The sequence below is a fragment of the Temnothorax curvispinosus genome, unplaced genomic scaffold, assembly GCF_003070985.1.
Source record: "Temnothorax curvispinosus isolate PA1 unplaced genomic scaffold, ASM307098v1 QBEX01010286.1, whole genome shotgun sequence".
Lineage (NCBI taxonomy): Eukaryota > Metazoa > Arthropoda > Insecta > Hymenoptera > Formicidae > Temnothorax > Temnothorax curvispinosus.
In genome coordinates this window covers 34,310-57,649 of record NW_020220066.1, presented here as the reverse complement: position 1 = coordinate 57,649, position 23,340 = coordinate 34,310, and the positions used below count along the sequence as shown (strand labels likewise).

Here is a 23,340-nt window from a genome sequence, read left to right as displayed (position 1 = left end):
TCTTTCTAACTTTTTACAAAAAGTTTCGCTTTTGGTTTTTTTTTTCCGTGTCCATTAACTTCTACTTACAAATCTAACAAACCGAGTTAACCTCGTTTAAGGTTTGAAAGGGTTTGGGACTAGACAACGACGTTCCTCATAACCCGATCCTAGTTGATTACATTTTGATATTCCTTTAGCTCTCCTCACCCTTTCGTTGAGCGTCACTCTTGTACACGAGTTAGCGCGTCGAGCGTTGCACTAACGAAATCGCTGACTAGTTTCTAATCATTACGGCTACTCGACTGTGCTAATTAAGGCACTGAATCACTAAGAGTAGACGCATGTACATTTTCTTCTGAGTTTTACGAAAAATTATCGATTAGATCAAATGTCAGAAAATTATCGCCGACAATAATCAGGCAATACAAATGTTTAAAAGGTACGCTTACGTTTAAAACGGATACTCTCATCAGAATCACTAATCGTTACAAAAAATTAAATTTTTTCTTGGATAGCGATAAGATGTGTTAGGCTCGCTCCGTATCAATGAGAGTGATTTATCAAATAAAATCGATTTACTCCTCGATCCTCTGCGAGTTCGCATCGCCATAAAATTGGTCGATGTTACTTGATCATTTAGTATCTAGTTGCTTAACACAAGGCCTCGAAAGTAAGACACTTCGTTGTTCGCTGATGTGCGATTTTAAGGCCACCGCGGCTAGATAAGACGTTTTCGACAATCATGTACGCTTCATTTTTTTTCTATAAATAAGTCACATTTATGATTCTATCTCGGTAAAATCAATTAATATCTCAACTACTAATACGCGTAATATTTTATAGCTTGTAATAAATATCGATATATTTATATATATATATAAGTAAAATAATGTTTTGATAAGCAACAGAGAGCCGAAACAAGCAGTGCGCACGAATTAATATATCGGTAGACAAGTACTTTGGAAGATATACCTTGTTATTACAACGTATTCTATATGTAGATATATTTATAAACGGTATCTATAATCAATTTTTGAAGAAACATAATAATTATGTAAGAATTACAATTATATATAGTTAAAATTATTATATATTATGATAATTATAACTATTATATAATATTTAATTATATGTTACGTGATATATAATAGTTATAATTATTACATATTATAATTATTATAACTATATACATATATGTGAACATATCAACATGTATATTTATATTAATAGCAAATTCTTATTCGCCAAGGAGGCTATAAATTCCGTCTCTCGCTTTCCTAAGGCGTTATCCTAAAAGTTGATCCATTACAGACAAACGCGACCTTTTTCTTCATCGGAAAACGCGCGTGAAAATATAACTTAACAACTTATAGCACTAGAAATTTTATTTATCATTACGTTTTTTATGATCTACTTAAAATTTAACTAAAATTTAAAACACGTTCTCTCCGAAAACGCGCATCTCTGTAACTGATTCTAAAACTATTACGCGGACTTCTCGCATTAATCTTCGTCGATATATTTTTAGCGCATTAACTTTGTCGAAGACATATCGTGTGTCATAACTACGAATGTTCTCTGAAGAGAAGTTTCTCGAATGACACCGTTAAGATTGCTTACAGAATTCGTATTCGCGAACGATACGTTCGATTTAGGAACCACCGACGAAAATGTATAGGAGCACAGAATTATAATATTCGATAAATTTAAAAATCAAGATATGTTTCAAAAATCATAACGTGTAGTTATTATACATTTCGATACATCGCCCGGTTGTGACATTTTAGAATACACATCAAATATTAGAATAACGTGATGTTCGAAACCCAATAATAGGCCTTTCACGCACATAGCTTTTGAATACGGACCAAAGTACGTTCACTTAAGCCTCTTTTTTCGGCTCTCAAGTTCCGAATCGTTCGCACGTCGAGGATCACTTTCCCGAACGAGCGATCGTTATAATTATAATCGTAACTCTAAAAATCGTTGCGTCTTTTCTAAAATTCCACGTTATGTTGGTCGAGCGCGCCAGTTATCCAGGCTCTATGGGAGAAGGGAGAGGAAGATTCGATCGGGGAGGCGAAAAGGGAAGAGTACAGATTGTTAGCGAGAAGTTGCGGGTCACTGACGGTCTGTCGCTTCGTCGAGGCTCATCCTCTTCGCCTCTTGCGATTCTCGCGGTTGGTGTATTCCGACATATTCGCGAGACGTAATCAGGAACATATAGAATTCTCGAAAAATAACTAATAACGAGGAAGATGATGAGCTGATCCCCGAAGACGACAATCGAGGATCGAATGTGTCGCGCAGCTCTGTCACCCGTTTCTGTCTCGTAGAAGGCTTAGCTGCAACTATCTCGTGACGGTCTAATGCTAAAGCTTTATTGCAATCTGGCCTCCTGAGGTGTTGTCTGATACGGTAAGCCTGGGAAAGCTGCTCCAGCTGCCGTTGCCGCCGCCGCTGCCGCTGCCGGTAGTCCTGCGGCACCTGGCAAAGTCGCGTACGTGTACGGTCCCACGTAACCTGCCGCGGCTGCATTAGCTGCAAGGAAAAATTTATGTCTCATGAGCATCATGCATACTCAATATAATAATATGTTATTTAATCTTATAATTGTTTTTATTGAAACTTTCATTACAAAATTCTCATTTCTAAATTCGTCTAAAATTTTACACATGAGAGATAACACATCTAGCGTACGTGTTCGAGGTAAAATATCGTTCCTTGATACGTAACAGAGATCATAGAAAAAGCCATACGCAAGCGATTTGTGCGCGTTGAGAATCTTATTGCGTGCCTCAGCTTTTTCTTTATAGTGCTATACACTTGTAATACGTAAAGCGGATAGTGCTTTCTCTCGTTGACCACCATCACTCACCGAGAACACCGCCACCATCACCACAGACAGCACAGACAGACTGGCAATATATTATGCGTCAATTTTATAGTTCATGAAGCGCATGCAAGATTTTATCCTGTTCGTTGTTCGCCCATTTTCGAGCATCGAACAGTGAAGAGACTTCGTGCGCGAACGTATAAGCTAATGTAAGAAATACATATGCAATCATTAAAAAAAAAAAAAAAAATAAAAGTATGTAAGAAGTAATAAGAAAAGTGAAATTCTATTTCATAACTTGAAAATTTTTGAACTTACTGAGAATGTTCCTGCTTAATTGATATTGATATGAGGGTTGCAAAATATTCAACGATCGAATTCGAAAGAAAGCGAAATATCTATTTATTAACATATATCAACACAAAAGACGTAGCGGAGTTCCCACGACGGATCCGTCCGGAAATGCCGAAGGCTTTTGGAAAACGTAAAGGCGTGTGTGTATAGAATAAGAATAAGCGATACTTCATTGCATCCGCTTCGTGACGACATTATACATCCCCGACATCGGAATTATTATTCCCCTAACCATGCATAATTTGGTGCGTAGCAAAAGCTGCGCACATCAGGTTACGCGTTTCCCCAATTCAATTCCCTCCGCATTATCCCATGTATCCCCCGGAACCCCTTGTGAAAACGAAAACCAGATCCTGTGAGAACCCCGCTTGCGGATAAGCGCACTACGGACAGTAGCCCCCGAGGAAAGTGCGGCGCAACCCTCCTATCTTCCCTCCCTATCTTTTTTTTTTTCTAAGATCTTCTACCGTAATCACGCAGCACGGACGGCAGAAATTGCGGCAGGAGAGTTTTCTCCAACCGTTGCTGCTGATGCGCCAACGTCGCACCGGGTCCGTTTTGCTGTTGCTGTTGGTGGGCTTGGTGGTGGTGTATCGGATAGTTGCTACCCTTGCTCTGGACACTATTCAAACACGTACCAGCCGCGGCCGCGGTGGTGTACGGATACGCCTCGGCGAAGTTGTACGAGGTGCCCGGGTAACTCGCCGCGGCTGCCGCCGCGTTCTGGTACTCGTAGAACTGCGATGCCGCGGCGACGGCGGCTGCGTGGCTCAACTGCGTCGTCGGCAGCGGTACCAGACCACCTGGCGCCGCAGCCGCCAGGTAGGGCGACTGGTACACGTAGCCCGGCGGTACTCTGCAAAACGAAAATGACCGTTAGTTACGGATGTCAATGCAATGACGGGCGCAACGACACTCGATCTAAGGCGGCGGATGTTTGTAAATTAAGTGCAATGCGACGCGCACTGACGGCAATATTACTTTCTGAAGAAAGAAAAAGAAATTGAATGAAGCGAAATTAGCTCTTGTTATGTAGATCAAACGCTCCACCATTTCGTGCTAATGTTAATGCGAATATTAACAATCTTACAGATTAATCTGTGCGAATAATTGTATTTTATTTTATATGTCAAGTCTGATTAAGAATAAGAATTATTTGCCGTAACTGGTTAAATAAAACGCCGTCTAGTCCGCTAAACAATAATTTACAAACAAGTACACCTGTTTTGAAGCGATCGAAAGCCATCGGACAATGCTCCGAATTTTCGAAAAAGATGCAACGAATAAATACGATAGCTTTCGTTCACTTCAATTATATACTTCTCTCATTTTATAGGATATAATGGAGTTAGGAAGGAAAGATAACGTACAGCAAATGTTATTCGTGTCATGATTAGGTATAATTGTGCATGTAAGAACATTTTCTTCGTGTAACGTGTTTTTAATGTACAATTCGCGATGTCCGTTATAGGTCGTCAATCGGAATAAATATTTGAAAACTCGTCTGTCTCTTGATTATCTTGATGAACGTATAAAGATAAAGATAAAGACAGCGATTATTTAAATGTCCCGAGAATCGACGTGGCAAAGACGTGGTTCGCACGAACGTAACGCGTGTTTCTACACCGTCGATTCGTCAACGCGAAGAGCATGCGCGGCGAAAAACACAAACTTTCTTCATTGCGTTTCGCGTTACAAGAAGATTCTCGGCTCGACGGTCTTTCGCTCTCGAGCAGCTCTCTACCAACACCAAAAGCACGCAACACCAAACGGCAAAGTGAGCGAGGGACCGAGTTCTCTTCGACCGATCTTCGCGCATACGTAACATACGGACGATCGATCAAAATGCGCTTCTGTGTGTTTCGATATCAATCAATACGCGTGTGTATGTGTGTGAGCAAGAATATTAAGTGTACACCATGTTTTGTTTCATGTTCCAAATTAGCATATCTTCGAAAGGTTTAACTTAATCGTACCCTTAAGACGAAACTATTTTTTTCTTCTGTTTTCTATATATACAAGATATGCGAGCTCGGATTTGTGATAAAATGTTCTGTACACAAGTATTGAAAGTCCCGCGCTTTCTCTTAGCTTAAATATTTTAATAATTAAATCGAGAATTAAAATTCTACTGAAGCAAATTTTATTTAAAATTAATTGAGAAGTTAGATTTTATTTCCACATTCTCGAATTTATTAAAATTCAATAATATTTTTGATAATACAAGATTCTTCTAATACAGTCTTTTATCAAATGTTTATTACGAAAAGAATCAATTCTCCATATTTATTGGCGAATTCATTAAGAACTGAGAGAAACTCGCGTCTTCTAATACATTTGTATATATGTGTGCATGTTCAATACGTGCATTCTGATAATATGCCAGTTACAATATTTATATTATACAGAAAAGCAACCATTAATTAGAAAAAAATTACATTTACATCGTTCCTAAGATACGTATTTTTATTTTTCTAGTTAAAGCGCGTTTGAATAAAATTCAAAGAATGTTTGAAGAGTTTGTAAATATAAAAAAATATCACTTCACTGATATTTCATCACAGAAAATATGCAATATACCTACATCGGTATCTTACTTTTGAAAGGCAAATCACATCCTCGTAAAAAAGAGAAATCAATTAACATCAGGATGCACGGTAAATGTGTAAGTATATGTGCGTGCGTGCTTACGTTCGACGGATAATTCATTGGAAAAAGAAAGGAAGACGGGGAAGCGGAAGGAAGTAAGTCGATGTGAAAACGGTAACGTTGCTCTCAATGTGGTATCAATAATAAGGCGAAAAACGTACGCAACAATCCAAGAAAAAAATCTTTCACGTGTTGGCAAAACAACAGCAAACCAACGACAAACGTGTATGTAGGTGACTGCACGAAATATAAATACTTCTCGGCACACGGCACACGATTATCTAACACCAACGTTAGTACCTAAATTCACAGATCTAAGGAAACGTCCCGAGTTCGCTATTATCCGATTTTTGCTATCTTTGGATATGCCGTAGAGTATCTTAAAATAAGATACACGTATATTTTTATAAATACTTCAGACTCTTTTTTGCAGATTTAGGGGACGAACTCGATATTCCTATTCATTGTCACTTGAATCATAGAATGCATAGAAAAAATAAAAGATTAAACTGATATTTTTTTTGCCACTTGCCATATTTAATTGGAATATAATAAAAACATTATTATACTGAATATTGGTGTGTTAAAAATTATGAAGTTTTTTATTTTATTTAAATAGAAAAATGAGTAAAATAATATCGCATTGTGAATAATGTTTTCGTACAATAAGTATGTTTATGCGCTACACTATCCAGTAAATTTGCTCGTTACGTTTCGCACGTCATTGCAACGACGAGTACAAGCATTGTTGTCTGCATGCATTCATGCATATGTGTGCATCGCATTCGTTACGCATTATGTAATGTTTTTATCAGTTTTATTCTTAGAACGTGTCGAGTTGTCGAAATTACATCACTGTCACGTTACTGCATCCCTTAAATCTGCGACAAAGTGCATTTGGAAAAGAAAAATATAAGACACGTCACTTAATTTAGATTACTCCAGAATATATCCAAATTCAGAAAAATCGACGCTAGACGTCTCAAAACGTATCCTCGTACGAAAGGAAGAAAAAAAGATAGTACATCTCACGGCAGTGCCTCCGTCTCCCTTACGCTTTCTCTTTTACTCTTTGCCTTTCTTTACTCTCCTCAAATAATAACGCGCGGAAGATCCCGACTGGCGAGCGTTCTTCGATCACCCGCGAAATTTGTTCACCGATTCGCAATTGTTTCTTATCGATCGACGTGTACTCTGCGAATACATAAAAAATATATAGGATAGGTAAATTCGTTTTCTAAGTTCGTGTGTACCGTTGTGTTTTAAATTTTATTGTATATATTATCTCGAGTAATTTACAATTAGATATGCAATCAATATTTTGCTAAATGCTTAAGCATATAATTTTGAAAATTTGGTTTAATCAATTTGACAAATTGACTAAATAAATATTGATAAGAGAATTAAATATTTAACGTTTAACACATGGAACGTAAAACGAAAATTATTATATATATTAAAAAGATGTAAGCATTTATGAAATTTAAAAATACTAACAAGAGTGTTGACCTCTATAAATATAGATAGACAGAGTGATGCAAGTTTTGAAATCCTATTTAAAAAATCAAACTTGAGATTATAATTTTATCTCTGTACAGTCTGATTGCCATCGGTATTGAGTAAACCTAGTTTCGGCACGCGATTCTCAATAAGCTGTGTAAACGCATATCGTACATAGTCAATTATGAATTGAGGGCCAACAGATATTCGATAACTGATTACACGGTAAAGAGCGATTCCGTAGTTTCGAAACAGAGGCCGAAGGAGCCCGGCCTCTTTCCCGGAGACAGCCCTGAACTTTTTAGCGGATCGATAATAGCCAGTGTCCAGTCTGCGAAGGAAATCAATATGTCGTCCTGCGGCTCCGAACGGCAGAGCTCCTCCGCAACGCGCCGGATTGGTGCCCGGTGACCATTATCACACAATCGCAAACAATCGAGAGCGCTTCGACACGCGTGTCGTACGTCGCTTAATTCGAACGAGCATGTCAAGTCGCGTGCTGCAACGGGGGGAGGGAAAGAATCACAATGGCCGTAGAATCGACGACCTTGAATTGGAGCTGTCATCTAGGATGGATGACCCACGCGGTCGATGAGCATTACATGACGCGAGGAGGGCGAAATTATAATAAAGATAAAAGGAAAAGAGCGATATGTCGCTATAACGCTATAATGTCGCATTGCGGACGAGCGGCGTTTTTTATCTGCACCTTTTGAAGAGGATCCGAGCGAGCGAGAATCCGATTCGCGTCAAATTTGCCTGGCGATTTGCGAGGTGAATTGCGTTGCCCGCGGGATAATGAAGCGTGTAAGAAAGATATAACAAAGATGATTATTCTAAATGAGGGTCCTTAGACAGGAAAAATATCTATCGCTTTTACGCCGTACTCCAAGAGACTATAATCTTTCTCTTTCTCTCCATGTTTACTATAATATTAATTGTAACTTTACAACAACCTTACAACACATATTTATTCACATTAAAACTTAAGAGACTCGAGCAAGTTGTATGTTGTTTGTAAAAGGAAGATAAAATCGGCGACCTTGGCGCAGCGAAGTGCAGTAGATCGAGGAGCATAGGAATAGAAAATTTATGCACTGATGTTGTGCACTTTTTTTATCTCAGTTCCGGTTCTAAAATATTTGCTCAGTTTAAAATGTCTCGCAAATTATCATCGAGGTATCTCGACGTTGTTCTTAACTGAGATAGAGAGATTCGCTGAAGAGTAGAAAAATAAAAATAACGGAGAAGCGTGACATGATAAATGAAACTCGACACGTTGCGCGGCAATCGATCTATCTGTACAAACAAACGCACGGAAATTAATAGGAGTATTGCCAATTTTATTGACATCGAAGACTGTCAGCCACCTGCTGAACTTTTCAGTGACTCACACACGCAAACAGAATACTTAAAGATTAATTGACGATCGTTAAAAATATCTCGCTTGTTCTTTCGTTCATTTTAGATTTTCCATTGACTCATACTTAATTCCTGTTAACTTGGAAGAAATCATGAACAGAGATAAGGAATACAATTTTCTAGTTAAAACAAATGCTGAAAGAAAAATTATATAAAAATGTCTAAATATATTTATTTTCTTGAGATAGCAAATCAAAGTTTTATCATATTTTAATAACAGCTATTTCGTTAGAATAGTTATCGCATGGTTAGGACAGAATATCTATAAACGTTTGAGAAAAAAAAATATAAAACCGTATATTAATCCTCTATGATAAAAGAAATTTCTGTTTCATTACTGGTCCAGAATTATCAAGTTGCATCAACATTCGATATTTTTTTCGTGGTCTGAAAACAAAGAACAGACAGCCCGCGAGTGACGTTCCCTTCTTCGTACAGTCTCGCTTTTCCATTGCTTTTTTGCTTCAACATTTTCCATCGAATTTATCTGTCGGTCGCATCTCAGCCGAGGTACGTGCATTATGGATAGCTCGCGTGTCCTCAACCCCTCTTTTCCCATTCTACGTGTTCCATTCTGTTCTCCTCATTCCACGTATGTTTCCAGACTGGCGCGTCCGTCCCCGTCCAGATGGCAATTTCCAATCCCAATTGCCCCCATCGCTGTTTCCCTCGCACTGAGCGACAAACATGAGGAAATCTCACCGAACGCAGAATCATTGAGAAATTATCACGAAAGACGTAATAAAATAAAAATCAAATACGGCCGTAGGCTTATCTTTCTCTTACTGTTATATATTTTACTACGAGTGAAGATTTTTCATGTTCTAGGATAATTTCCACAATATGTAAGAAAGATCAGGATGTACGATAGTCACTTAGCAACGTTAATAGCAAAAAGTTTTTAAATACATACAATCAAGGGAATGCGAGAGGGAATGTTCATGAATTGCTGATATCCACGTGGCGTGGGCGAGAAAATGTCCTCGTGTTATATTATACATGTCTCGCGGGAATTAATATAATTGATGGGAAATGCATAGACTATTTACGATCTCATAAAAAATTATAAATGATGTGGGAAAAGATATGTCGTGTTTTATAACAAATATCCGGAAATAACTTTCACGATCACGATATTTTTAATATACGTATGTTTATACAAATACGTTTATCCAATGGCGATGCAACGATAAGATATACATACAGAGTTTCATCAAGATATAGAGTTAAATTCCACCGAATTGTCATTATCAAAATATTATGACATTTATGCCAAGATTTATTATAGTTTAGGAAGACACACGTGGGTTACGTGATTTCCCTTAAACACACGTATCTGCGCATCTAATCAGATTTTCATAATGATACCGTGAGACATCGTACGAACCGGAATTATTCTGTCAAATTTCATCGGAAGCCATATTCATGTACATAGTAATAAAAGATAAACCGCTAATTGATCGCGAGAAACGCATCGATCGATCTCATCACATCAGCGATAAGAAAAACAATGGAGGCGTAACGGGCATACTAATTGCATTCATATCACCGGTTTATTTTATACATGACGCGGATAGTCGCAAACTTTACAAATCAAACTAGAAAGAATATTGATTATTTTCCGGTATACGCTTAAACTCCAATAATTATGGATTATTTATGTCAAGAGCTCGAAAGTTTTTGCCAAATCAAATCTCACGATCATAAAAATAAAGGGAAAAAATGTTCTTTAATACTTAATACAAATTAAATTTTTTCCCCAGAAAAATCAAAATGTAATACTTAAAATATTTAATATTAAACAATAAACGGTAAACTTCTATTAAGTTAGGTAAATAGAAACTTTTATTTCACTTAGAAATTTATGAAATTAGAGAAGAATTTTTAAAAGAACTTGCTCATGCAATGCGGAGACGAAATAATGTCCGACAAACCTCATCCTTCGGCCCGTATTTTTCGTCCTTGAAACCTTCGTGTAAAAATAGGGCGGTCGGTTTTAACAGACGCATAATTCCTACAATGAAGAAGCGCGATGTACGACCTTTTACACGATCGATGTAACATACGAACAGACAAAAAAATGTACTGTACGTACGTCACATTACGGCGATTCCCGCGAGAATGAATGCGCACGCTTGTCACAGCAATTTAAAAAAAAAAATAGCGTCAGGATCGATAAAAATAATGGTCCCGGGAGGAATTTTACTATTAAAAAATATAAACTTGCGAAAGAATACGAAGTGAGTTGAGCGACAAACAACAAGCTATAAGATTTTTTATCTGAATAGAGTAACGGTACGTCACAGCAGAAATAATTTGCACTTTCAACTGTGTGAAACAGAAAATAACTCGCCATGTATGTAAAATATCACTCTTTATCAATTATCATTATCATTATCAGTCTTTATCAATTTTTTAATCACTGCGACGAAATATTAGGAAGGAAACGTGTTTCCCGGTAACTTTTTGCCGCGACTGCCGACAAATAAGCCGCGTCACATCCTGAAATATCCGCGTCCCTTTGTAAAACGCTAAACAGAAAGGCCAGCGAGGTGAGGGACACAAAATCGTTCCGCAGTCACGAAGAGATCCCCGTACCGTCCCTTCGTGACGGATCTAAGTGACCACCTTCGATTTCCGACGCAAAGTGGCAGCGCACCGCGATTAGAATCTCCCGACTTTTCCCTACGTGCATTACCACGCAACTTAATGACGTAGTATACAAGGGGGGTGAATCGTAGCGACAGGGGTTGTTCAATCAACCCCATTAATTCGTGCGTGCGGGCCGCTACGACCCCCATGGACTATGGGGCGATCGTTAACGGTAAGGACGATGAAGCGGAAATGCGCGTTAGCGAAGCGGAAACTGTCGAAACACCTTGCACGATACGTTATGACACGAAAGATCCATGATCTAGTAACCGATATATCTCTTCTTTTTTTTTATTTGTGGAAATGTATTAATCGATATAGGCTATTGATAGGCGTGGGATTTAATCTCTGTTATCGAAGGAATCGGTGATATTCAAAAATATCTTTAAAAAGAAATAATCGCGTAATGTCTCATGAAATATACAATACACATAAATCTGTACACGATTCCCGATAAAGCTAGGTATCTTTATCACAGATAAAATAATTTTCAATCGGATGTTTTTAGGGATGTTGAACACGAACGCGAAATTAATTTCATTAGCTCCGGCGTTAATGTAATTGCAAAGGAATACAGTTGAACAGAGAGAACAGCTGAACAAAGAAAATGATGCTTTAAAGACACACGCTTCGTAGGCATTTGAATTAGCGATATTTCCATTTCGCTCTCGAGCGACATTTACATAGGACAAGGTACATCGGTCAGCGCGTAATCTCGCTATCATCTCCTTCCGTATATACTCGCGCGCGATTATTAAATGTGTCACGGAATGCGACGTGGTCGATTTTACACGCGTGCGGATACATCGGTGGCACGTGGTGCCCCGCGACCGTCCGCGATCGCGCGGCAATGCGTTTCCGCATCGCATGCGAGTGCACGTAGATTTCTGTGGATGTGTGTATGTTTGTATAGTACACATGTGTATGCCGTCGCGTATCCGTAAAGCCACCTGCGCACTCTGTACGCGCATGTGTGCACCGAGCGCAAATGTATATATGCATGACGGGCCGATGCGCAGTGCACGGATTGTGCGGGCGCCGGCGCCGTGGATAATCCAATGGGATGATCTGCCAATCCTTGGAAAGCAGACCGGACCAATGGTGACTGCGAAGGGTGGTGCCACACGACGACTTAATTGTTCTCGGTACGCGCAGATCCGCCAAGAATATATACGATTCGGCAAACGTGTACGAATTAAGAAACGCGAGGCACATGCTTGGAGAAAGAGGAAGATTCTTTATTTTACTTTCGACGAGAACGGGAAAACGTTTAAAATTACACGCATGGATTGATAAAATAATACGCGGTAATTGCAGGATTTATGATTATGCTATTTCTCGTATTGTAAATTAATCGTTGGCTTTTTTTCAAACTAGAAATAATATGCGTTAATGCAAAATAAATTGCCCCTAAAGAAATCAGGCAGTTTCTTTACTCAACTTCAGGAAGTTAAAATACACGCGTGACACCGATAAAAATATATTACTTTTACCGTGTTACACGCAGTGAAGTAAAAACGACAGATAGACAGCGGTAGACGAGGGAAATTTATTTCTTACGCGTTCACTCGAAAATATAATTTATGTCTATATCTCAAAGTGCGTGACAGTTCTCTAAAATTTCGGGGAGATCATCCGGAATCGCGCCGTTCTAAAATTCGAGATGCAAGTTTAAATGCGGCCTCAATGTATTTATGTAAATGCGATACAGAACGTTCGCTGCTGTCTCGCGGTGCGATGTTACGGCTTGCGTCAGAAGAGCGACGACGACAGGTGGATGGGAGCCGCGGCAATGAAAATAGAAATGGACCTTTAACACCCAGCACCGTTTCATCTCTCCGAAAGAAATGGGCATACATCTTATTCCCGCCCAACGAGACGTGTGAGACGGAAATTAAATACCGAAATGTGGTACTCGACGTTAGAATCGACTGTTTCAAAGGACATGAGTCAATGTTTTTTACGAATGAGTCAGAAAAAGTATACCTTTTACTAAGGCAGCATTGTATACCACATAGAAGATACGTATCTAGCAACGCGGTGACATATTTTTGAAGCGTTCCATGTTTACTTTGATGTACAGATATCGCTGAATGTATATAGATCAAATTAGAGAGAAGTGGCGTAAGAGCCCGCAAATACGACCGTGCATCTAAAAAATGGTGTATTATTCTTTCAGGGATAATTAGAACTGAACAATGTATGAAATGACTTTCGCGAACTATTCTCGCGAAATAGAAACTTCGAAGCAGGAAGCATTCATCTTGAGCCAAGAATTTGAGTCATCTCTCTTAATTCAGTCGCGATTTTCGGTATACATATAACGAATGGGTATAGCAGCGAGCGGAAATGATGCGCTAGAGCATAAATAAGCGTGGATTTTTTAACACGGCTCGACGCTATATCGCCTTCGTAAAGACGGCCTTAAATTGCGTTAGAATCCTCTCGATAGGGCCTTCGAGCAGTGGCGGCTCACAGTTAGAGAGAAGCTGACATGAGGGACAGGTGGTGCTAAATAAAGACTGGACCGTCGCCAGCCGCGGCTCCAAGATGGCCGGCCGAGACGTTCGGCGTCGTCGTTCTTCGTCGTCGTGGTCGTCGTCGTGAGTCGTCGTCGTCGTTGTCGTCGTCGTCGGCGCTCGCTTACGACACAAATTTACCGTCGGACGGAACCGTCTCTGACGTCTACCGCAACGTCCGGACCGGTGTTGGATTTCACTTTTCCACCTACGTTTCGCTAATTCGAGGACGCGCGTCGCGAACCACGCATCTACGCCTATGCGTGACGCCGACAGCGACGTTTTTGCCAATAACGCGTGTCGACGTGCTAAATGCGAATTTTCGGACGATATAGTCCGCGAATATTCTCCCGTGACGAAAAACTTCGCCAGTGTGCAACAGCGCTGCGCCGCATTGCACTCCGCAAACATAATGAAAAAAATTATTTTCAAATCCATCTAACATTTAAAAACATAATCAACAGTTCTCCTTTTATTGTGATATATTATGCAATTTATTTTAGTACGTTTATACAATTGCAACTTTCTTTACGTTTAAGTGACAGTAACGCGAGCTTTTAAAAGTAGAACTAAATTAAAACTAATTGACTTCATTAGAGAACCTTTGGTAATTTGGATCTGTAATTTCGATCACGCGAGAGTCAATTGGCCTTTGCATGGGGCTTCGCCGGATCGCACAAAAAATGAACCCCCTTCATATGACGCTTCTATATATTCACGCTTCTTTCATGTGATTGCGACACGTTTCTTCGCGAGATGAGGAAAGTTAGAACCACCTCTCCCGTGACCTTTCATTAAGAGGCGAGAAAAAAGGGAGTTTCAGATTACTCCGTAAAAAAAATCACCGCAAAGAGTGATAGCGAATCAAACTATAAGAGTTTCTGCCTTCTGCGTACGTATACACCTTCTCCCACAGTCGCGAAAACAAAGTAATTGGTAATCTCGAGCAGACTTATTGCCATAATGACGATCCTACAATTGATACATGCTGCTTCCGATAATTAATACTGAAGTAAATTAAAAAAAAGTTATCCACGACGACGCCGCGACGCCATGATCCGTTCCGCGACTTCATGACGTAGAGCTATATGTATATTTATGCCGTGTTATTTGAAAGTTCAAAAAAATCACCCACGTACAACACCAAAAAAATACAACACCAATAGCGACACCAAGTGTAGTGTAAGCCTTTACCACACACACAAGGTTATTAATATTATAGTGGTTAGCGGATCCTATACAGTCTCGACGGGTATCCGACGGGTATTTCGTGAAAGACACTTCGATCCACCTTATCGCATTCCAAGGAGGAGTATACTCATCTCGCATCGCCTCCATTGCGAATCCTAAACTGATGTGTTAGCTTTACAGAAATAATTTCGTTGAATCGCTCTTCTCGTCCATTTCGAGCATGCGTGAATTTTTCTCTCGACCACATCTCTCCCGCCGCGTCTTAATATTGCTTATTTAATATTGTTATATGTTCATTTATATCGCGAATAAGATTAATGATCTAGGAAGAGACAGCGATTTATTAAGCGAAATTCTTTTTTTGCAAAAAATTACCTCAATTGTTGGTACAATCGGGTGAAATTTATGCGTTTTCCACATTTCAACGAAATTTTCGTGCGGCATTGAAGAATCCACCGAGCCAAACGAGGTGAACCGCGATAGGATCGATTGTCGCGCAATCAAAAATTAATACACGCCGTTCGTGTCTCAGTGCCGGTCGATTTCCGGCGGAGCCCAAAAGAAGAAAATCTCCCAGTTCGCGAAATCGCGGCCGCGTTTCTTTTTATTCAACCGAATTCCAACGTTTCTTCATCCTCTCGGCTTCTGCACTTGGCTTCCATCTATCCGTTTCTCCGTTCTCGCGGAATCGCGAAAGGCGCTTTAGGCGAGCAAACGAGGCACGAGGAGAAGCCTGCATGGCCTACGTGTGTCGAAAGACTAAATATTTATAAGCAATGGCCGGACGGTTCGTTGGCGGATCAGATACGCTTCTTCCTTGGCTTGCGTTAATTTAACGAAGAAACCTCCTATTTCGTAATTTATACGGCTCTTTATGCCATTCACATTCCATATTTCATATCACGGTTCTTTAATTCTAAAGAGGAAACAATGCAGCCGGATTGATGAAATACGTTTAAGGGGGGAGTCAGCTTAGCTACAAGACTCGTTAAAATGTCTAATAAAATACGTCGTTCGTTTCGACTAAAAAACAAATAACCCAACGCAAAAGGAAACATTGTGAAAATTCGTGTCTAAAATTGGAAGACGCTTTACCCTCGCTCCGTTTTAGTATTCCCGCCACCATAGGCAAACAAAAGGAGTAATTATAATTAACGGAGTACAATATACACATAAGAAAATAAAACAAATTGTCGAAAGGCAAAATTTTCAGAAATACGTTAAAGTCAAGAAAAAGATTATGCGTTTAAAAGATTGTTTAAAAAAATAACCGCTCGGTAAGAATAAACGAGTAACGTTTTACTCCCTAAACTCTAATTGCGAATTATTAGTTTCAATGATTAAAGACCGACAATTGACCGAGAAAATTACGTCAAAAGTTTCATTATTTTTCAACTAATTAATAGTATAATACTGCTCGAATACTGCTATAGATTGAACATATCGTTCTTTATTTTTCTCAATGTGTTAATGAGTAAAAGAGAAAAATTAGTTATAAAGAATTTGCAGTTTTGGTGTCTCGAAGTGATTCTTAAAGATTTTAAAATAATAAATATGATCTCTCGAATTATTTAATATCTGAGATAACATTGTTTATATTGATAGCATTATCCCTTTCGTCTTTCTTTTCTATGCCTGTTTATAATTAAAAAAAAAATTTGCCGATCAGACGAAGTAACGGACTACAACGTTTCGATTTTATTTTATACGAGCGGTAAAACGTCAAACAAATCAAAGAGGTAACAGCTATCTAAACTGCGATTATTATTGCTACGATTATCATTATTATTATTATGCTTATTAAGAAAAAAAAGTGTGAAGAGTGTAAAGATATAATATTAAAAAAAACTAACACCAAATAACAAACAATCGCAAATCTCTCAGCAACCGCAATCATTATCATCACTTCACGTCAGTTTCACTAAGAAATAAGAAACAAGAAAAAAAACCACAGTCAAAAAAGTACGTTAGGAGAAGAAGAACAGGCCGATCCCCGGAAGATCTTCGCTATGTACTTCATGGAAAGAAATTCGTAGGTACTCATACGTGTAGATTTCTGATACGTGTGCGTGTGCCGCTTTCTCTCTCATTCCCTTTCTCTCTCTCTCTCGCTCTTTCACCGATCGCTAATACATTTGCCCTTTTTTTCTCTCTTTCTTTTTCATGTCTTTGTCTCTCTTTCGCGTTAATATGGGGTCCTTAGAATGGCCCTTGGCCGTCTCAAGGATCTCGGAAAGAGAACTCTCTGCCCGTCTCCTTACGCGCGCGCGTCAGGATGCTGAAACGTCATATATATGGTGTCTTAAAAAAAAAGCTCGTAAAATTACTCGACCGTGCGGCTCCGTTAAGCGAATGGCTTGTTGGCTCTTAAACATTGCATTACCGACTATTAATTACCGTCGTATCGATATTCCCGAGAAATTCTTGCGCAAAACTAAACGACTCGTGTGTTCGCTGCAAGGATGGATTTCAAAAATTTTATTCTCATCGATAATTCGCAAAGCCCGAAAAATTCTCGATTCCATTTACAAGATATCGATCAGCAAATTTACATAATCGCTGCGAAAATGATCGATTATTTTGCAATTTAACTTGCCTACGTGATAATTGAAAGAAAAATCGCGCGCGAAAACGATTTCATTGACTTGCAGCGAATAAATTCGGTAGCCATCGATTATAAACGATCACGAGGATTCCTGACTTAGGCTACTTTGATCTAGCTACAGTTACGACATTTAAGTTCTTAATATCCGTCGACAAAGCACATAAATGTAGACTCACCCGTATTGTCCGGGAAGCACTGTTGGATAACCAGCCCGGATGCCTGCAGCGAACGGGAATGCTAGAATCACAAACATAATCGGTGAATCTCAGTTTTTAATACCTAATTCTATATTTCTTTATTATTGTAATTGAATCGCTTAATACACTTAAACATTCTTTTGCTAAATGTTAAGAAAATCTTAAAAATTTTGTTTTTGTATCGTACAATGAAACGTCTACCTTTTTCGAGAGAAATTTTTCTATTACATTGTAAGCTTAATCATTCGTAGCATTTATGATCCAGGATCCTATAGGATTTCATCATATTATTTCACACAGTTAATAAGAATAGTAAAAATAATTCATCTTTTTAGTCAGAAATCTATGTCATGTGTCAAATCTTAGTAATGTCATGTTTCATTCATTGGTATAATCAATATAAAACTAGTATCTGTTCAAATTCTGCCGGATCAATACGGGATGAAATTATCATTACGAAAATAGCTGGCGTAATATCTCTCAATCTCGAAGAGATAATCCAGCAAACAAAAATTCGCTTGAGTCGTCATAAATTAGAAATCTATGCTGTCCACGTTGATGACTGAATAAATCATTCGATTTTAAAGACTCGCAATCGATTCGCAAACATTTTCATGTTTTTTGACATTATTTTGTTTACCAAAAATTTCTGATAATGATTATTCGATAATTGTTATGTCCTATGCTATTTGACGGTGTAGCGCCGTCGAATAGAAATAAATAGAAGCAGACACATTGATGTACGTGAAACATGCGCACGAATCCACGTACTGATGCTTCAATGGCATGCTCGCTATCTGAGAGTACATTATGGCGTGTAATAAACTTGAAATGGCCAATAGTAACCGAATATATATCACGATTCCCGTCCTATCAAGAATATGTTTCGCCCTTCCTGTTGCAACATGGCGTAATATAACTTTTCTAGTATATTTTATAGTATATTTTATAATATATTTTATAGTATAGTTCATTTTCAGAAATTCAATATAATTGACAAAGTTTTATCTTTCCCCTTTTTAGAATTTTACGTACCAAATACAATCCTGTTATATTTATACATAGATAATTCTAAAAAAATAAGAGCAGAAGATATAGAATAATCAACTTTACGTTTTTGTTATACAAAAATGAGTAATTTTCTAATCAAAATCGACTCGAGTCAAAATACTTTTTGATAGAATTTTTGAAACTTTGTCCAGAACATTCAAAAATTAGATATGTAAAAAAATATTTTAATCTTTAAATCAAACAAACTTGAAAAGTTTCCACCAAGAAATTATAAACAGCCACGACTTCTTCTATTCTTGTTTTTATTGAGTGATGTTAAGTGTTAGTAAAACTTTTGTCTAAAAATGAGATAAAAATAGAAGTGGATATAGAAAGTAATTCACGTCATCAAAAGCAATTGCGAACATTATGACGTATACTGGCAGCTAAAACTTGACTTTAAAACGAGAATCTCACTCAGCATTAAACTGGAGATAATTCTTGTATCAGAAAAAAAGAAAGCCGGACAAGACCGGTACTCGGGTTAACGCAAATTTAGACTTAGGTCTCGAAGCGCCAAGCTATGCTGGCTCAAAGCCACCAAGAGAGTTCGAGAGAATGACTCAGGGGACACTTCACTACTTGGCTGATCGTCATTCGTGCTTTTCGTTTCACATCTATATACGTTGTATAGTTTACTTGTATATAAAATCATTATTGTGTTTCTCGTGATTATTTCTTGGATGAAACTTTGAAGAGTGTGCCATTTCAAATGCTACAATAACAATATTTTCTATCTGTCGCAATTAACGTCAAAAATAAATTGCGTTGATAAATGTTTCTTCAAATTTAGACGTATACGATTACTAAATAATGCGACAGATTTCTTATCCTACATGTGTGTCCAAGATGCGCGTATTGCAACGAACGAAGTTGCAGAGCTGGCAATGTATCAACAGCGTAAAACTCGTGACTGTAACACGCAAATATCAAAAATACGAAATTCAAATGCGATGTTGTTCCTATAGAATATAGATAGAAGATGTGATCGCGATTCTTAACCGGCTAAAAACGCATAAGTATAATGATTTAATCCATGTTATCCAAAATTAAGGTTTGAATAATTTAACGAAACTTCATACGAATACGACTAAAAATTAAATTCGAATGTCTTGTTAATATTCGTGAATTTCATGACAAAATCAATACTGATTAAGATGGTATTAAATCCGTTTTGCATAATTAACTTTATTTCCATATAATTTAAAGGCCAACCATTGAGAATAAGTGAAGTGGAAGGCAAATTAGTATAAGTACCTTTTCATCAAACAAAATAATTCATTCATAATAGTAGCTTATCGTGTTCGTATATAAGAATCGGTCTAGCAATCTTGAAAGTAAATTGATGTGATACATCAGAAGATAAATTTTATATACTATAACAAGAAATTAATTGGCAAATGTTCTACTAGTCTCGTAAATAAAACATAAAATAGAATATACTTACTCGTTTGCAAGTTACCCCTGGGCTTAGCTCCGAGAATGGCCAAGTTTACATTTGCTTTGCGACCGTCGATAATAGGGTTAGGATCTTTGCATGCCCTCTCCGCCGCCGGTCTATCTCCCATAATTACCTACGCATAGGTTAAATTCAGCTTTCCATTAATTGAGAATAAGCCCGGATATGTATTCCTCACATACTCTATAAATCACTAGATCTTTTAATGGTTGAAATTCGTAAATGAGACTTTTATTTTCGATTCGACGAATATCTTGAAAAGCAAAACGACTATTTTCCTCATCATTCTTACTTAATACACAATTACCTAACAGGTCAAATTCTTGTCTTAGAGAGAGTGCAGTAAAGATTAGTTATAAATATGAGAAAGTAGCAGAGGTAGCGAAGTATTACACAACACATTATTATCAAGTTTCTCGTAAACAAAGATGAGATATGATGAATTTCAAATTGTAACAAAACTCGAAGGGAAGGAGGGAGAATCTTGAGATCTTTTATTGTATTCATTCTAATTTAATTTCAAATGAGTACCATTTTTTGCCATGGATAGGCTAAAAACAAATTCATCATTACGAAAATAACGACATGTGCCCTAAAACTTTAACAAAAATATATTAGTGCTCCAAAAATTCTTTTCAAGAAGGTATAAAAAGACTTTTTCAAAATTTTTTTATTAGAAAACTATTCAGTTCTATGGAAGATATCTCGACTTATAAAAACCTTACTGCTGATAAAGTATTTTTTAATAAATATTTTTTAAATTAGTTATCGTGTATATTTGATTGGTTTAATGTTTCTATCTAATACATCCTCAAAATTAGCAAATTAAAGAACTACAAAAATTAACTATATCTCACTGTTAATTTGTCCAGGAACAATATTAAGAAAGTACAACGAAATGTATTTCCATATTATCAGCATACTTATAAATACACGCGATACAAAGAAACAGATATGAAGACTTATACGACGTAGATGCAAAAGAAAGGGCATTATCTCGAGCGGAAAGGCTAAGCTTATGTGCATATGTAAAAACAGATTGATGTGGTCTCGTTAATAAAGTTATCATAGTCAACCCGGTTGAATATAATAGCTAATCGTATCGACTGACTGATAGGTATTTTTTGCCATTAGGTCGACAAAAACTACAACAGCTGCGAAACGGAGAACAAATTTATATGACTTCGATTTATATCAAATATCGCATTAAAAATCGAATATATGCAAATATATTAATACGTAATTACTTACGAAGCCATAGCCCCTGCTTTTGCCAGTCTGTCTGTCCGTGATGACGACCGCTTCCTCGATATCCCCATAAACGTTGAAGTGTTCCCTGAGACTTTTATCGGTGGTATGATAGGGCAAGCCACCGACGAACAGCTTCGTCCATGTCGTGTCCTTTTGCTGCGGCGTAGTACCGGCGAGGGCCCCCAATCCTTGTACCAATTCGTCGGGTCCTGGGGCACTCACAGTACCTACAGCACCCACGGCGCCCACACCGAGACCCGCGGCACCCGGCATCAGCATCCTCCAAATTTTGGCGAGATCACCGCCAGACGGAACAACGACTTGCTCAATCTTGACACGTTCTTTGGTACCTCGGTCAACGTTAATAACACCACAAGCCGTGCAGCATTTAGACACGGAACGCTCCCTATTCTGAAAACAGAAAAAAATCTGTATTAAAATCGGAGAAACTATAAAGATGAAGAAAAGAGATAATAAGTTAAGAAATGTAGGAGTATTTCTATAGTGTGATTTGATTCAGAGTAATTAACAAAATCAATATTTTTTAACATAAATTCTTCGATAAAATTAGAATCGATATTTCTTTTAGGAAAAATTCATAAGCGAATTTAAGGTAGTATGTTTTACATCGAGAATCTAAAGAAACAATAAAATTTCATTTTTAAAATAAAATGTTCACACAACTTTAGAAAATTTATAGCTTATTTATGCCATATGTTAAGAACAAACTTATTTTTAACTTTATAAAATTAAAATGTCATCTCGTAAAGCGTTTATGCAGCAGGGGAAACTCGTTTTAAAGAGAACAAAATATTTTGAATGAAATCGATACGTATGTATTTTCGTCTCGAATACTTCAGATTTAAATACTGGACGAGAACGATGAGTAAAATCTGCATATAGCACATCTACTTTTCTTCCATCTCGCTTATGTAAAATAGGCATAACAGAATATCTCAATCTTATCTCATTTTATAAAAAATGATACTTGAATTTCGTCATTTTGCCTTGGAAGAAAGCAAAGAGGAAATTTATATTTATTTATTTGAAAAAAATCTCATTTATTATTGAAATGTTTTCATTTTCGATACACATTAAATGCTTTTTAGACAAAATAATCATATGTCATGCATTAAGCCTCTTTAAAATCTGTATAAATTATCGGACATTCTCATTCGTTTTAATGATGCTTGATCTACATTGTGCTCTCAAAGTAGTATGTTTGTTACGGGAGGATTAATTTGTATGTCGCGTTACTGTCTAATTCAGTTGTGTCCAATTAAGGGGGCCGCACGCGTGCGGTTTAGAAGCTCTGAAAAGATCCAATGCTCTGCACCCTTACGAGGGTGAAAGAACCATTGCACTTCGTCATGCAAACTCGATGCATACATTTGTGCGAGTTTTGCGATAATTAGGTTTTAAGCGTGCAACCAAACCGACACGCGTACTTAGCGCGTACATTGTAATGATGTACATGTTTTGATACGTACGTGTCAGTATGTATATTGTATCGACGCAATTGTTCACGACGGTGAACGATGCGCTATTCACTTTTCTATTGAAGAATTTTATTTCGCTGATTTATAAAGATATGCGCGGCTCTCACTCACGTTGGCTTCAGTGAAAGGGGAATCATAATTGAGTGAAATGGATGCGGAAATTCTTGCACAAAA

At 37.7% G+C, this 23,340-nt stretch overlaps 1 protein-coding gene across 3 annotated transcripts in view; it reads right to left on the bottom strand.

Moving 5' to 3' along the window:
- Positions 1-1,137: 1,137 nt before the first annotated feature.
- LOC112460013 (RNA-binding protein 24-like) overlaps positions 1,138-23,340 on the bottom strand; it is a 28,519-nt gene continuing 6,316 nt past the window's right edge. For 2 of the 3 annotated variants that reach the window (XM_025024423.1, XM_025024424.1), the window contains exons 2-6: positions 21,668-22,078; positions 20,405-20,531; positions 17,887-17,947; positions 3,640-4,028; positions 1,138-2,523 (exon numbers count right to left, since the gene is read on the bottom strand). In XM_025024423.1, the coding sequence (XP_024880191.1) occupies positions 2,363-2,523; positions 3,640-4,028; positions 17,887-17,947; positions 20,405-20,531; positions 21,668-21,946 (1,017 nt within the window). In that variant the 5' untranslated portion in view covers positions 21,947-22,078 and the 3' untranslated portion in view covers positions 1,138-2,362. The remainder of the gene's footprint in view (positions 2,524-3,639; positions 4,029-17,886; positions 17,948-20,404; positions 20,532-21,667; positions 22,079-23,340) is intronic. The other variant, XM_025024425.1, reaches the window with a different exon arrangement.